This window comes from Austrofundulus limnaeus, unplaced genomic scaffold (assembly GCF_001266775.1).
Source record: "Austrofundulus limnaeus strain Quisiro unplaced genomic scaffold, Austrofundulus_limnaeus-1.0 Scaffold1, whole genome shotgun sequence".
Classification (NCBI taxonomy): domain Eukaryota; kingdom Metazoa; phylum Chordata; class Actinopteri; order Cyprinodontiformes; family Rivulidae; genus Austrofundulus; species Austrofundulus limnaeus.
In genome coordinates this window covers 642,393-660,010 of record NW_013952403.1, presented here as the reverse complement: position 1 = coordinate 660,010, position 17,618 = coordinate 642,393, and the positions used below count along the sequence as shown (strand labels likewise).

General features: G+C 36.9%; 1 protein-coding gene across 2 annotated transcripts in view; it reads left to right on the top strand.

The window, feature by feature from the left end:
* glra4a (glycine receptor, alpha 4a) overlaps positions 1-1,593 on the top strand; it is a 48,191-nt gene extending 46,598 nt beyond the window's left edge. For both annotated transcript variants that reach the window (XM_014003862.1, XM_014003853.1), the window contains one exon: positions 688-1,593. In XM_014003862.1, coding sequence (XP_013859316.1) covers positions 688-978 — 291 coding nt within the window. In that variant the 3' untranslated portion in view covers positions 979-1,593. The remainder of the gene's footprint in view (positions 1-687) is intronic.
* The last annotated feature ends 16,025 nt before the right edge of the window (positions 1,594-17,618 follow it).

Below are 17,618 nucleotides of genomic sequence, written 5' to 3'. Positions count from 1 at the left end.
ATATATAATAGTAGCTAATGGCTTTAATTTTTCAGTTAAATTTCTGAAATCTGACTCTGTTTTATTTGTTTCTCCTTTTTTTGAACACTTAGTGGTCAAATAAWTTTTTTCAAGAAATATTGCACAGACAGAAAGCTGGAGGGAAGTTTAAAAAARGCAAAAATAAAAAAGTCAATCTAATAAATGTTTTAAATCATTGTCCTGATATCACATTTGTTTTAATAATTTATAAGGAGTTTTGAAATGTTACTTTGACTTATTTTGTCCTGTTCTTATCATCAACAGTTTGTTGAAAATTTRCTTTTTCAGTGGGAATATACAACAAAGTGTTTGTTACAAAGTGTATATTACCAAATAATATAATTGGTGTGTTAATAATTACTGAATAAAAGGSAGAAAAACATTCTAAAAGTTCAGATATTTTTTGTAGCATTGTTGGTGGGTTTAAAAGCAGGGGTCCCCGGCCAGAAACTAATGCTGTTTAGGGGGGCCATGGCATGGAAACGTTTGGGAACCCCTCCTTTGTATTTTTTTTGTATTGTTTTATTTTATTTTGGCAAATGGTTCACTCTCACACCCAAACCCATTTTTTGTAATCTGTTTCATTTTAATTCTCAGTGAATTTGTTTTTTATTCTATTCTATTTAATGTTTTTTTATTTTTTTATTTTTTTGCTTGACTCCACAGGAGGAGGAACTCGTGAGAGAGAGTCGGGGTTTTTACTTCCGAGGTTACGGACTCGGCCACTGCCTCCAAACCAAGGACGGAGCCGCGGTGGAAGGTGCCACCGTGTTCGCGCCACCACCTCCCATCACCATGTACAACGGAGAGATCCTCCACAAGCGCTTCGTGGACCGGGCCAAAAGGATCGACACCATATCCAGAGCAGTCTTTCCACTGAGCTTTCTCATATTCAACATCTTCTACTGGGTCACCTACAAAGTGCTGCGACACGAGGACATCCATGCAAATTTGTAAAGCGCTTTCTGCCGACGTCACGTCCGAACCAAAACTGCCTGTCTGACCTACATTACAAAGAGGGAAAGGTGTCGAGAAGGTATCGCTGCTTCTCAGAGAGCCACTAACAAGACAAACCCGTTGTGCTCAGGTGTGTCTTCAGGATCTCAGACGGTGAGAGATTAAGAAGAAAAAAAAACTAGATTAAGCCTAGTGGCTTCATGCTGGGGTTAGTGATTACCTTCGTGTCTTTGTTGTGATTCACTTGGATCAAAACAAGACAAAACCTTGCTGATGTGGGTTTTATTCCAGAAGACGAACCTGGCTGAATGGGACATACTGACTTGAATTTTGACACAGCTTTAAATGAATGTTTTTGAAATGTAAAATATGTTTTTTTTTGTTTTGTTTTCCTTTATAACTTCTTGTTAAATGGATTTTGGGGGAAGGAATGGGTCTCTGATGTTTATAATTATCAAATTAGCTACAAATCATTTGAAGTATGTGTAATAATAAATTATATGTATACCAGTGTAATAAATTGTATATAAACAAAGCTGTTATTTAAAATGCACAAAGCACAAATATGTATTTCTTTTTGTCAAAATTTGAATAAATTATTATTCTGCCAGGAAACCAGTAATGGCTTTATTTCTGTTTAATCTGAACATTCARTTGATTACTTCAACCTCCTAGGACATGACCGCAACATGTGTGGACAAAAATGCACGCAATGCAAGAGTTTGTGTCTTAGGAGGTTAAAAAAAGAACTCAATCTGTTTTCGGTGCATTAGAAAGTCAATCAAACCGACAGCTTGGCTAACAATTACTTTTCTATTTCAGTCCGCTAATAACCCCCACCCGCTCAAAAAAAATTAAATAAAAAAAGAGGAAAGAAAGCTTAAACTAAAASCGGAAATCAAATTCCACAAAAAGAATTGCAAATGTTGCAGATGTAAATAAGTCTGTGAACAGATTTTAGAAACCGTTGCATCAGAGCTGCCAGTTCCTTTCCCCCCATGTCTCGGGAGCGATGCTGAAGGTGTGGAAAGGCAGGGATGTGACAGAGGAAGGGGGGGGATGAACGGGCTTTTTTAATGGGAAATCAGAAGGTTGTTTTATCAACTAATGAGTTTGAAAAGGCCTCAGCGTTCCTCTGCTAATGACAATGAATTCAGAGAGGCGGCTGGAGCCCACTGTCTTTTTGTCTGCAGTCTTAATCTACTTCTCTTTATTGTACGGGTCCCCTGTTAATGAAAAAGAGTGAGTTAGACTCTGTTTGTGTGTGTGTGTGTGTGTGTGTGTGTGCGTGCGTGCGTGCGTGTGTGCGTGCGGTGGAGGGTGAGGAGCAGGTGGGTGGTTTATATGCCATCCTTGGATTTTATGCTTTCATTCCTTTCTGTATTTATTACATTGTTTATTATTCTCATAACTGCAAAAACTAAATAGATGATTTATTTAAGCAATAATTCAGATATTTCCTGAGTGGACTTCAATGGAAGGGCTGTGTACAGTTATTATCTTACCTGTTATGGATGACTTTTTCAACAAGCTGACTTTGGGAAGACAGAAGCTGTTTTTGGACCGAACAACTCCAAGGGCTTTTGGGGGGATTGTGTGTTTGTCTCTGCCTTGCCTGGGGTTAGGCTTGTGTTTAGGTTGGCCAGTGATCAGTGCAGTCATGGCCCTGCATGTGACAACTCCAACAACTAAAACGGAGGTGTGGTTGGAGCTGTGTGTTTGATGGATGTCTTTGGATTAATGATTATTGCAAAGTCGGAAAATGTGACGAAAACATGAGTTTAAAAAAAATGAAAGAAAAGCAGCAGATAGTAGCTGAAACAGGAGAGCCGGAGGGTCTCGGCAGTGAACGGCAGTCTGGTGTGTTTTTGGCTTCTGCACCCGAGCTCAAGCCCAACARTCCCGAAACCGCTCTTTGTTTTTTCTGCCAACATCACTGTCCATCCATTTCTTGAAGCAACGTTCCGTCTTGAAAGTGTTGTTCGAAATACTGCAAATACAGTTTRTAAAAAGTTGAGGATGCTGAAAGAGCCTTCAACTTGCTCAACCAATCAGCAAACACTTATGGACCAATCACATCACTTCATGCCATTACAGTCTCTGCTGAACTGAGAAAGCTCTAAAGTAGGAGCTAAAACTGGATTAAAAATTGTTTAAAAGAAATAGGAAAAAGTCTTCTGTAGTGTCACACTGTTGATTATGTAGCTGTTATGAAACATTTATGATTAAAAATGTTTTGAAATAGCAGAAATCCGCATGTTCAGACTGGCTGTCAGCTCCTCTGGAAATGACCTTTCCACTAAACTCCTCTTAATAATCTGAAATATTCCTTTAAGAAAAACCTACAGCAGTGTAAAAGTTTGTGACACTTTGTTTCCACTTCGGGGCAAAGATACTAAAATAATATGCTCTTCTTTWCTGCCACTGATAGCTTCAGGACACAGTAGCTTGGGAAATTCACTAAAGTCCCTCATACTTCCCCATGACGGCTTAAGTAGATTTACCAAACAGAATGTGAGGGCATGCAAATGTCTAAAATATTGGCTGTGGCCTTTCACTGGCATTGCTTTCCTCATCTTTTAATCCCAACTCTTCAGCATTTTGGGAAATGTGCTTATTTCTTGTTTCGCCCTCCAGCAAACAAACACCATCAGTAGTGTTTTCATGTAACGTGTCTATCTGAAGCCACCTACAAGCATATCTGAGGCTCGTTAATTAAAATTACTACGAAAATGGAACCAAAGTCACTGAGAAAAACACTAGTATTAGTTGTATTCAGTGTCTTTTGACTTAAAACAGACTTAGTCTCAGAATTAGCTACATGATGCTAAATCACCATCAAAATGATCAAATTCAGCTTTGTTTAAAAACAAAACCCCCAAAAAATTCAATTTGTACAAATTGAAAAAACTTTTCTTGGTGTATTTTTTCAAATAGAGATTCAAAGATGAAAAGGGGGGTTGGTAGGTTTTTAAAGATCTTTAAGACTCAAAAATAAAACCTTCTGTTGCATCGTTTCCCCCTGCAWACTAAACTGGTGATGGTTTAATTTTGACTGAAGGGTAAAACACAGCACATTAGGAAATAAATAAGAAGCTTTTCTAAATCCACAAACCCTGACTGACAAGTGCAAAATGAGATCAGTAATTTTGTGGTTCATAACGCATCACCTCCTCCTCCAGAAAACCACAGAATTCTTCAGAATGTCCATTATTTTGAGGACGACGGAAGATCAATGTCTTCAACAACCGGCAACCATAACTCTACTGACCAAACTCAAACACTTACCGTTATTATGCACACAACATCTCCAGGGTGTGATTAGTTAAATACAGAGAGCATCACAAACACCAATCCAAGCCTCGTCACACAGCAGCAAAAGAAACACAAAACCATCAATGGTCTGATTTATGAACTGGTCCCAGTAGAAAGATGGCGCCAAATGAAAACATGAAATATTCATTGTTCYGAGCGGTTTCTGTTTCCACGGTGCTGCTCGGACCTTGTCTGAGGAATGTGCAACGATTATGACYCAAACACACATTTAAACCATGTTAGTGTAGAAATATACCAGGAGAACAAAGAGTTTAGCTTTGATGGGCTCAGTGAGGTATGGCCTTGCTCGTTTCCCTCAGGGGTAATCAACATGCTGTCCCCTTCTTTTATTTTACCTGAAAGGGTGATGCAAGCTTTAAGAAAGCGGCAAAACCTGCGATCAATACCTGCTGTCCCTTTCCAGCATGAGCRTCTATCATGCATTTTAAAACAGGAACACAAAGTGAAATATTCAGGGTTTTCTTCRGTAAAATAATTTCCGATCAATTCTTCTTCCGATGTGAAACATTAGCCTGCATTAAAGAGAGTAAAAGAATCCTTCCTGACCGCTCAAAGCAGAGCGAGGTGCAAAAATATTGCCTGCGTCAACTGAAGCGTATGTGTCAGATCAGGAGTACCAAGCATTAAATATAAGAATCCGGCACCCTGAAGACCAACTGTTGTATGAAGACCAGCAAAGATGAAAAACATCAGCTTCTTTTGGCAGTGATYTATAGAGAGACAGTACCACGCATGTCACCTTTTAAACATGAGGGTAAACAGAGGAAATTGCTTGCCCCACGCAGCACTGTGAATGTCACCCAGAACATGGAAAATGATATCTCTGCACAGGGTGTACACCTTTTCACCGAGAACCTTCTCTGTTTGTGTGGGCGGTACAAGAGTTTAAMCCAATATGCTGTCTATACGCAGCTGAATTTTATTCCACAGAGCACTTGAAAGTTGTGTAATTTTGTTGAACTGGTTTTCAAGAAAGTTTTATTTTCGGTACAATGTTCAGAAAATGAAATACTAAAACCCGGAGCACCTGGAGAAAACCTTGCACAGGGAGGACTGTCAGACCTGCAAACCTTCGTTTTGAACCAATTGCTCCTCCATACACACTCATTTTATGTGCCTGGAAGGTGATGCTCGTCGCTGTTTTCTCTGTCACCAAATGTGTACATTGCAGTTTTCTAAGGATTGCCTCTTTTCCTGTAAATGTAGACGGACAGCCGAGGCCTGACCTGAAAATGTGTCTCTCCCGTGTTGTGTCGTGGGTTTGTGAAGAGGTTGTTTAGTTTCCCCTATAGAAAGGTCTGTGCTCTCCTTGCTGCACGTATTACACTGCTCAGCTTGTCTTCGGGTCTTTTATCTTTCTGGAGAACTGGTTTCTGTCTGAGGATGTTGTTCRGTTGAGGTGTGCTATGATGTCATGCTTGGAGAAAAAAGCGTTTGAAGTTTTTGCAGGCACTTCTTGTGGAGTTGCGATATTTTTGCGTCTGTTATTTTTATTTTTTCCTTTCTGTTTGAAGCCAGGGTGAATTCTCCTTCTCTGCTACTTATAGTCTCATTGTAAGTCCTGTTTCCCCTCCTTTTTCCCTCCAAATAAACAGCACACTTGCAGCTGGACATCTTTTATGATGCTATATGTTGCATCAGCCTAGCCTTCCCTCCTCATATTGTTCTTTGTATTTGATGATTTCATTAAACTTCMCTTCAAGAGGTGGTATTTTTAAAACTCATAGGCATTATTCATGAGGACATGAGTTTTGGAAGGTTCACTTCTAACCATCACTTCTTTGGAACATGTAGATGATTTGTTGGGATCCTGTAAAAAATCTTTCAAATGCAGGTTGCATCTGTTGTGCAAATTCCTCCCTGCTTTCTTGAGTTGAGTTTTTCATGCAGGTTGTCCTCATGGTTCACTCTTGTCAGATTTAATGTCATCGTCAACTCTGGGATGTACTTATTATAAACCAGACAGGACAGGTGTCTTTTTCAGGTCTGTATTCCACTGGTGACAAACTGAAAGATGCTCAAGGGGTGGTGGTATTTTTGTGTAGGGTGGTATGATGATTTTTTTTTAGTGTAACCACTTATATAACTTGCAAAAGAAATGTTTAGGTTTTAAAGAAATTCCAGCAATGTTGCATCAGTAAAAGTTTTAGCTCTCTTTACGGCACCAAAGAGGACGTTCAAAGACGGAAAGAAAGCTGAAGGGATTAATCCAATCAAACGTACATCAAAAAGTTTTTCATGTGTTTATTAGATCCTTGTTACACTGTGGTTCAAGCAATAAAATTCCAAGTTTGCTGTAAAGTCAAAAACTGCTGGTAAGAGCACAATTCCTAAAATGCAGCTCRTGATATTTCACGAGGAATATTCATTCTGAAAAGTTCTCTGAAATCATTTTGTATGAACAGAAACTTTCAAATTCTTTTAATTCTGATATGTCTGGGGGCTGTTAAAGAGAACATAAATAAACTTAAAAATTAGCAAAATACTTGTTTCTTGTTTGTAAAAAATAAAATAAAATAAATCACCAAAACAAGTCCATTTGAATAAATGAAACTCTAAACAAATTAGTTCTACTTATTTTCCCTTTTCTAAATAAATGTTGGTAATTGTTACCTTTATTCTTATGTTAATTAAATAAAGAGAAAAGTGGGGAGTAGGGAGGCTCAGCTTGACTTGGAAGTACAAAATCTATGAGGATAACAGTGAAGGAAATTTTGTAACTGATTAATTGAATGTTAGATGCAGTTTTGTATTTTATACTTTCTGATCATTTCAGCCTTTAAGTTTAAACAGAATAAGAGTTGGTGTGTGTCTTATCGTGTGTTCTTTCTTTTAGCCTAAAACAATGAGTTTCRCTCTACTTCTGACGTAAAAGGTAACACCTCCAGGGGTGTAACCAGGAAGAGATGTACATTATAAGGTCAATTCATTATTATAGTGAAAAGAAGTTGTGTTTTCCAGAGTCTCTGCTGAGAGCAGGRCTCCTGTGTTTTGTTTTGGTTCAGCCCAAGGTCTCGTGCTGAGACCTGTGCTGGAGTTGCTGTATGAACCTGATTGGAGTCAGAAGATTGAGAATAAAGTTTTAAAAAGAATCCACTGGATTCCTGTTTTATTCAGACATACCATTTTGAACAACGCAGTTTTTCCTACAACTGGTTAAACTTTACTGATTTTTGCAGAAAGACGTTGTAACAGTTTATTTTCTTTTAGAGACTATTATAACCGGACCACTACAAACTCCCTTAGCTCTCCAAAGCCATGTGGTAAGTTGTAATATGCAAATTTTTCCTGAAAGCAAAATGAATCCAATTTCTCCTGAAATGTGACTCGACATGTGACAATTCAAAAGGTTACTTTTCTTTTCTGCTCATTAAGAGCATCAAAGCAAAGTCCTTTTCTTAAAGATCACATCATCTAGAAGAATGCCAGGAAGAATGATAACGACTGCTTAGGCTGTTTTTTTTTTTTTTTTTTTTTTTTTTTTTGACTTTCAGTCAATATTTCCCGTTTGCTTTTTATCTAAACTAGTACATAAGCTGTAAACAATTATTCTCATCAATCATAAGGGATGTTATCACAGTATGTGCTAACACAACTATACACCTTTGTTTTAACTGTATTGTCCAATGTTATTTTTTATTATTTTTCAGTAAATTTTACATTTCAKTCTAGAAAATCTCTGAAGCTCCTCCTAATCCAAAGGTCATTAAACACAGTAAGTTAAAAAATGCTTCTGGCTCTGCTCCCTCTCCTTTGGTTTAGGCCGAGGTGACAAACCCTTGAAGTGCTTTAGAAGCCTGAACTCCTGCAGCTAAGAGGTTATTAAGTTTAAGTCCCTGAAAGCCAGACCTATCGCCCTAATGTCTAATTCTTCACTGTTGGAGTACCTTCTTRCTGCTGAGCTGGTTTGATCAGACGCTGCAAGAAGAAACCAATGCTCATGACCTCTCGTCTCTTCTGCCAAAGTGGTGCCATGTATCACCTGTCTTTTGATTTATGTGCTTACAAATGTAACTGAAAGGTTACAGCGGTCTACAGAGTTACTGCAACAACCAGAAAACTGCTTTTATGTCTCTGTGGTTTGAAAACTTAAGGTGCCTTCTGTAGTGTTCATCTTATTCTTTCTCTAACTGTGCCTGAATGCTATGATTAAAAACTGCAGCATCCAGGGGGAAACTATTTTTCCGCTTGAAGTGGAAGTCATAATTTGTTCRTTTGAAAGAAAAATGATCGACCAGCGTGCGCTAAAGTTACTGTGAGCGCACCTGGATTCAGCTCATCATGAGGAGTTTAAAGCACTGCATGGCCGAGCAGCGTCACAGTCCTGTCCTCTTTCTGCACTCCTATAATGACTCCAAGCACACAACAAAATGTGTTTAATGGCTAAATGGATATCATTTTTAGGATGGGAACTTATTCAATAGAGCCCACTAATCAGTGCTTTGCTGAATTTGTTTTCTGTGAACTTGTTACTGGCAAAAGGAAGGAATTTTCAATGTGTCAAAAACCAAATGGTACATCTGGAGAGGGCCTTCTGCTCATAATAACCAAACAAATGCAGYGAATTTGATAAGCCTGTCTCAAGCCGCGTTTCCATTGCAAATGTGCACAAAAATTTGTCGATATTCTGTTAATGTCGAAAAACACAGTTTCGCAATTGCGGTGTTTCCATTAAGTAAGGAATGCTATTAAAATCACATGAATACAATTTTTCTCATGATAAGTCATTACAAACATGGCGCCAATGAATGTAAACATGCATATTGCTACAACACTAGGGCTCATCAGAGGAGACGTCTGCGTCTTATTGAGGCTTTTGAGCAACAAGCCTCTTATACTTGAGAGTGGCTGGTTCAGAATGCTGCTGCACGACTTTTGACAGGAACTCAGAAGAGGGAACATGTGACCCCTGTCCTGGCCTCACTTCACTGGCTGCCTGTATATTTTAGGATTCATTTTAAAATTCTTATGTTTGTTTTTAAATCACTGCATAATCTTGCCCCGGCTTACCTCTCTGAGCTTCTTCATCCCTACGTACCTTATCGGTCTCTCAGGTCAGCAGATCAGCTGCTCTTGGAGGTACCGAGAACAAAAAGGAAGCTCAGAGGGGACAGGGCTTTCTCTGTCAKCGRHCCTAAATDATGGAATGACYTGYCTTTGCAGGTCAGAGAGGCCCCTTCACTGTCCACTTTTAAAGCTCGTCTTAAAACCCATCTATTTTACTTGGCTTTCAACACCAGCGGGATCTAGTTTTTAAATTGTATGTTTTTGTTTTTAAACCGTTTTTAATCACTTTTTATTATGTTGTTGTTTTAATGTACAGCACTTTGTATCAGCTGTGGTTGTTTTAAAGTGCTTTATAAATAAAGTTGGTATGGTATGGTATGGTATGGCTACAAATGCTGCATTTTTGGGAAATTGTAGTTGGTGAGTTTACTATTTTCTTTTACTACTTCTGTGATTTTATTACTACTTCTACTTCCTGTTGTCTTCTTCTTTGACGTATTTTTCGCCAGTAGAAAYGTCCGGTTGTTGATCACCTGACTCCCATGATGCGAAAAAAATGTTTCCATTGCAGTTTTGCCAAAAACACCAATTTTGATACGGCTAAAAAACCCACCTTATCCTAGCGCAAAACCTTTTTTTCAAAAAAAAAAGGAAGTTTTTTCGAAATTGATGTGTTTCCATTAAGCAAATTTATTTTCAAAATTATAATTTGCACATTTTTATGGTCAATGGAAACGCAGCTTTAGTTATATTTAAATGATGGTCATAAAGAAACAAAAACAATGAAGACTTTTTAATATATTTTTTTCCTGTCAGCTTTTGTTTGACAGCCAAAACTCTCTTAATGTCTCATCAAATGTTTTTGTCAAGCTAAGGAACTGAAAAAAAAAAACGGTCCTAAATTCGACAAGTCATCCTCCAAGTCTTGTTACCTTGGAAACAAAAGGCCCACAGAGGAGAGASTGGTTCTGTGAGGATGGAGCTGATAGAAACAAAGCAGGTATCAGGTGGCTGAAGATGTGAACACAGCTACAAAGATGTTCCACGAGCACGATGTGCAGTAACACAAAGTGAAAGATTAGGCTGTAGACGGGTGTGAAGGAGTCGTACTGAACCCCAGCGTTGAAGGGTTATCGCTCCGACCACTTGCTTCAAAAATAAACCCCCCATCAGTCTTTATCACAACATGAAGCTTTGCGTCACAGCGCCGCTCCTCTTGCAAACAAACCCCCAAACTGTGAGAGATGATGCTCTGCGATACTCTGGGGAGAACATTCAGCAGGTACTACACTGCCTTTTTATTTACTGTCCTATTTCTGTTGAGTAATAGTCTGCCCCGGCCACTTAGCTTCCACTACACACACCTCAGCCAGGGTGCAGGCTTAAAAAAAAATGCTTTACGAATTGATTTCTTTTCCTCCCTGTTTTTTTTTTTTTATGTCACTGTTCATGATATACCCTGTAGGTATTAAATGTAAAGCTGAATCTCGTAAAATGTTTTTACCTGAGGCCATTTATCAACCATCCACCTGGACTGCAAGCTATTACACGCTGTCACAAAGATTTCTTTTCTGGTTTAAAGCTTGGAATGTTGTGAAAGGTTACAGTTCATTTTATTTTTCTTTAATGTTCAATATGTGGACCTCTTCTGCTCAGTGTTTGGGGTACTTATAATAATATCTAACTGTTTTTTTATTTAATTTATTTAATTTTATTGTTTATTTGATAGGGACAGAAACATTGATGCATAGTTTGTCCTCTTTTTCTGACCAAAAGAGATCCAACATGGCGTCCAGAATGAAGGGAATCCTTTCTTTTATGACATTTCCTAGCCACAAAAATCCTTGTCTTGAGTCAAAACACTTAGTAACAAATATGTTTCCTTTTTAACAGGAAGCTTAGTCAGGTAACCATCCAAAAAATGGCATATAAATCATGTTTTCTACATCTGCTGCTGACACCATTCTCTGGGGACAAAATGGCTGCCATGTCAGAATTTTTTTTTTGTGGGCCACATTCCTCAATCGTATCAGGAGGAACCCTCGAATTGGGACAGCACTCGACAAGAAACATAGGTAAAAACAATCTGATGCCTACATCACCGTGTTTATAGCTAATTCACAACACTTGTCCCTCCTAGATGGACCTTTAATAGTTTGTTTRAATGAAAAGTTAAGATMAACAGTGAGTGCAATAAAATGTTGAAAAATAAATATAAAACAATGTATTTAAAACTACTGAATAATTATAAACATTTACAATATTTAAAATAAGTACAATTCTGGTTCTTCTTTAGCCAGTTCAGTTCATAAATTAATATTTTCAGCTGCAGGAAAGGATCAGTATTTTACTTTGTAGGAAAAAACATTTTGTTTTGCTCCATTAGATGGCTAAAACTTAAAGCAGAGCTAAAAACAGTAATAGACTCGTGATCAGCAGGTGGCCACAAACAAGGTTGTGTAAACATTAATTATTGTGACAAAATAAAAATGCACGAATGCGCACACTATTAAAAGAAGCATATTTATTTWTGAGTAAAAGCAACTGCAGTCTTTTAGGCTTTGCACATCACCCCTCCTTTTAAAAAAAAGTTTCAAAAGTAATTTTTTTAACCTGTTCACCTGTGTGGGCTGTCGGGCCTAAAGTTCTTTAAAAAGCATACCCAAATTAAATTAAGTACTGCTCTTGAAACGCTTGGAGTAAATCAGCAGTCATATTTTTTGTAACTGTAATTACTATTTAGTTATTAAAGTTAAAAGACAGATTCTCAACTATTACCAGTTCAAATTTAGTAACAATAGCATCAAAAATTAATATTTGAGACATAATATAATCATCATCATCATCATCATCATCATTCTTGGACAGGTCTCCAGCAAATGTCCAAACTGGACAAATATTTCCAAATACTGTACTTTCTAAATACTTAAACACAGAGACTTCACTTAGGGCTCAAATTAAACATAAAACTCACAGCATGATTAAATTACAAAACAAGATATTAAAAATCAGCAATATGAATCACAGCTGGGGGACATGAAGCAAAACAGCCAAAACACAACAGACAAGGAATAAATCCTAACTGTGTTCAAAGCATTACAATCTACACAGATTATAAAACCACTAACAACAAAGAAAAAATGTTTTTCACTTACTTTTGATGCATAGTTTGTCTCTTTTTCTGACCAAAAGCTATCCGAAATGGCGTCCAGAACGAAGGGAATCCTTTTATTTTATAACATTTCCTGGACACAAAAATTCACTCTTCCTTGTCTTGAAGCACTCAAAACACTTATCAAATAAATTTAAGAGGTGTCAATCAAAATAAGACAACCAATCAAATTATTTGAACAGCTACTATGCAAATTCAAAATTCCTGGCAGTGTGGATCAGGCCATAAATAGGCAGGAAGTGACCACAACAACACGAAAAAGATATGTTTTATAGCTTAATATTAAATAACAATTATGTCATGATGATACCAATGGGTCAATGTCACTTTTGGCCTTTTGTTTTCAAATTAAAGACATTTTAGTGAGTTTGAGTTACTCAAGCTCAAAATATCTCATTCATTCACAGATAAATTATTTTTTCTTGTTTAAAAAGTAGTTCTCAGTCTGCAAAACATGTAAGAACATTCAAAGACCTTTCAGAAAACTCACAAATGGATCAGAAGAATTATTTAAAGATTAACAGCAGTGATAATCTTTAATCTCAGTGGCTGGTAATGAGATTAGTGAAGAGTCTTTGCTTTCACCACAATTTCTCTCCCATAACGAGTTGTTCAAATTTGAACATTCATCGGTACAAAAGTAAAAATTATTTCCTTTAAAACATAAAGTGATGCTAAGCTCATCAGCTCAGAGCACACAAAGCTAAAGACCTTCATTTTCACACAACTGTAAACARCAGAGTTTTATGGGAACATACTCAGAATTACAATCACAGGATTTGCAGATAGGGAGAAATAATCCTGCTCTGCAACCAYGGTGAAGCTGTTTAAAACTTTAAAGGCTGTATCTCACAGTCTTGAAGACTTTCTCAACTTTCATTCTTGTTTGAACTTTTTTAAAGGTCACATATTATGTTTTTCTGTCAAAGCAGATGAAGTTTCCAGTTTAACTGGGAAAATATTGTTTAGTTGCCCTTTTTAGTGTGTTTATCTTGTCTCAGCTGCAATCTGCATGACCGAAGATTGTTTTATAACCTGGTCCCTTTGGGCTGTTCTGTCGTTCTCATCTCTAATGAGATTGAAAATATGAAGCTGAATTGTGTTTGTGTRGCATTAGTTGTGTTTCTTCTCACAAAGAGAATAAAATAATGTGGCCTGAGCAGCAAGCTCACCAATATAAATAAATCTCCAAGTTCGTGGCAACGGGAGACATTTTGAATTTGATGAAGGACAAAACAATTTTCTCAAATAATACAACAAAAATTACGACAGAGTATTAGGGCCACACAAGATTTTTTATTTTATTTTTTAAATCACGAGAATAAAGTCATAATATTACGACATTAAAGTCGTATAAAATAAAGTCAGAATATTATTAGATTAAAGTCATAATATTATGAGAATAAAGCCACATTACGAGATTAAAGTAATAAAATTATGAGAATAAAGTCGTAATAGTACGAGATTAAAGTCATAATATTATTATATTCATCATATTTTGACAAAACGTAATTTTTGCAAACATTTTAATCAAAACACTACATCTGCATTTTTCTCCACATCCCACTTTTAGACTTAATCCAAGATGGGTCACAAATATTTAAACAACAAATCAAAGATTTCAAAGAAAATGCTGCTTGCTGCTCCAAACTAAAGCTCTTCTTCAGCTCCATGCAGGCTCAGGTTGTAAAATAGTCAGTCTGGCTCATCTAAGCTTCGGGGGGTGGGGGTGTGGTGGGGGGTCAACTCTGACTTTACAGTTTATCAGTACATGAAAAGGTCAAGGCTGCATCTATTTCACAGATGCAGCAGGTGAACCATGAAAGCTGAAAGTAGTGAAAGGAAATTTTTCATTTGATCCTAAACGAAAGGCCTTTTGTTTACAGACTGCTGCTGTTTTTTCAGCTCCAGAGGAAACCTCCTGCAACCAGAAATAACCTGCAGATGTTGTTGTCTTTRTGAGCAAGAAAACACCCAAACAAAGGTCACTCCATCTGAGATGTAAATGGGGAAAACACRATGATTGGCAGAGATGAAGGACTATAAAATAACTGCTCTCTGCTATAAAAGGTGGCTGTTGAGGAAAAATAGGTTTCCCACAAAAACAAACAAACAACTTTTCACGTGATTGGTGTGTTGCCACATTAAAGCACATTAAACCTCTGTACCTAATTAACTAATAAGACTAATATATCAATATATGTGTGTTGGATGTTTGTGGTTGATTAGATGCATTTTTGATACATGCTTATATTTTATACTATATGGGTGACTACGGTCATTTACTTTTAACAGAGAATCAACAAGTCTCTTCAGGAATGTAGAACAGTTTTAATGCTAGTTCCTTGGGTGTCACATCCAAGGTGTGACCAGGTTTTATAAAACATTGTGAAAAACACATGATGAGTGACCATAGGTCTCCTAAGCCACAGACAGGCTCAGAGTTAGTCTTTACATTTGAAAAAAAAAAAAACCCCTTCATCTTCAGTCACTCAGGCTTCCAGTCTGAACAATTCTTGTTTTTACTGTTCTGTGCAATATCACGAGACGTTATGAATGATTCTCGGCTGCTACTACATCAAATTTTAGCTCAATATCTGTAAAACTGACTGAGCCATAGCCATTTTTTGTTAGTTATTAGCTGTGGCAGCAAACACCCAAACATGGGCAAAAACATCACCATCCTTTTGACCTCAGGAGATAGAAAATGCAAAATTTTATTTATACTCCTAAAAATGTCTTGCATGTATTTAATTATAGATTATCAACATTTATTTCTGACACATTTATGCGATCAGCTATCATTTAGTTAGATTTTCTCGTGGTCCATCATTGGTCTCATGTTTCTCAAAATGATTGACTTAATAACTTTTGTTCTGTCTAAAAATCAAACTCATCAATCAGTACATTGGACTAAAAGCATCTGGATTGTATTTGACTGTAAAATCGAACGTAACCTAATCCTAATGAGAGCTGCACGTTTCAGCTGAGAGGTCCTAATTCCTGAAAATCCAGCTGTCCTTCATTGAAACAGACACAATGAGAATGAGTCAAATACCTGGAACAGAGCTCAACCAATCAGCTATTTCAATAAAAATGTACCAAGTCTCTGTTTTCTATTGATTTTGCAATGCACTTTGTTTACTGCAAACGGACCAGAAAAGACAGCTCTATCTAATTACTGTAAAGAATGTGCATCATAAGGACTCCTCAAACTCTGGATTAGTCCTGGCAGGTTCACTAAAAGCAGCCAGGACAAAGGTCAGTCATCTGTAGTCCCAGACTTTCAGGCACTCSAAACTGAATCATTTATCGATTCTGCTATTAAAATTTATTTTTTTTTTCCTCAAAGTGTGCTGTATCAACCTGTGCTGAGTCTGCCTGCGCAGCTGCCTCTGAGTTCAGTGTAAATATCATCTCAGATGTAATTACAAGGCGATCATTGTTGTGTACTTTTTGTTTTGCAAGAGAATCAAATCAAAATTAGAGACATAATTGTCAAGGATGGAAACATAAAGACATGTCAGAGTAGGAGAGAAAAATGTTTGCGGTTCTTTGTTCTTTTAAAGCACAAAAAAATCGAATAAATTTTGAAAAAAAAACACACAAAAGGTGCAGAGTTCTTCTTTTGATAAGCCCTCTCAGCTATGAGGCAGTAAATAATGTATTTGGTGAATAATTTATCATGAAGGTCTAATGATAAGAAAAACTTGCCTCCAGAACTGTGTCTAAACATCTGCAGTGAAGCTGCAGAGACGGAGAATCTGAAATAATGAGACTTTTTTTTGTTCAATCTCAAATGAATCACCTTCAAATAATGATCAGATGATGTGAATTTTTTTGTTTGTACAGTTTCCACAAATCTTCAGGGGAAAAAGGAAAGAAAATTTGGAAATTTGATGCAAGGATTAAAGCAAAATAAAAAAGAAAGAAATCTTTTGACTGAAGTTTTTTTTTTTTTTACAGAAGCATCTCTTCAGTGCAAGTTATTATTGAACTTCAAACATTTTTTTGTTTCTAGGATGTGCTAGATAGATAATAAAAATGTCCAGACTGACCTTATTTCATTCAATGGGATTATATTCACAAGATTTCTGATAATAGTCTTTTTCTTTCAGATTTGATTATGTATATAATTACATTTATCTCAGTACAGTACTGTTCCAAATATAAGTAAACCTTTTCAAAAAAATCTTGTTTTTGCTATAAAAAAATACAGTATTTTGATTTGTTCATATTTATGATAAACTATTGTTTAAAGTTTGCATCTGGAAAATTAAAACATGAAAATTAAAAAAGGGTATACTTATCGTTTTACCATTTCTGTAAACATTTATGAGTTCCTATAATTATGTTTTGATTTGACAAAATTAAAACCTTGAGCTGCAAGGAAAATCTAATGAAAGATATCTACAGCTCAATGAAAGAGTTGTGAAATCTAATGAATCGTTCTGTCTAATCAAGCTGTAATGATTAATATCTTAAATATGGAAAAAGCATAAAATATTAAATAAATTTGTCACTATTTAAGGKTGTTTGATGGTATAGGATTCAGGTYATTTCAGCATACATTTATTCCAGCTGTCTAAAGTTAAATGAAGGAAGAGCTCATAGGAGACATGGGCCACGGTGTGTGTGAATGAGGTGCAGGAAGTGCTTATATGTGTGTGTGGGTGTGGTGGGGCAGGGTTCACGTGAGCTATACGTGTGCAAGAATAAGTGTGCGCTCACCTGGGTGGCATAGRTGTTGAGAGGAAGGTTGGGTGCCGCAATTTTTGTTGACCGCACCACACCGCCGCGTCACGCTACTTTGTTTTATGTTTTTGTCTGTTTTATCCACTGGTCARTCYATCATATCCATTTTTCTTCRCTGTGTTTCATCAAATAAACGCCACTAAACACATATGTGGATCTGAGCGTATTTAGTTTATAATAACCTGGTTTTGTGGGTCACGAACACGAGCTACGGGGCCAACCTTGCACTCTCAGGAGCGGCAACATGGATCACATTAAAGCCGCATCATTTCACTTTAAACTACTGCAACTGATCTACTTATTCTAAAGCAGTGTTTCCCAAAGTTAGGATCAGGACCCAAAGTGGGGTCCCGAAACATCAAGGTGGGGT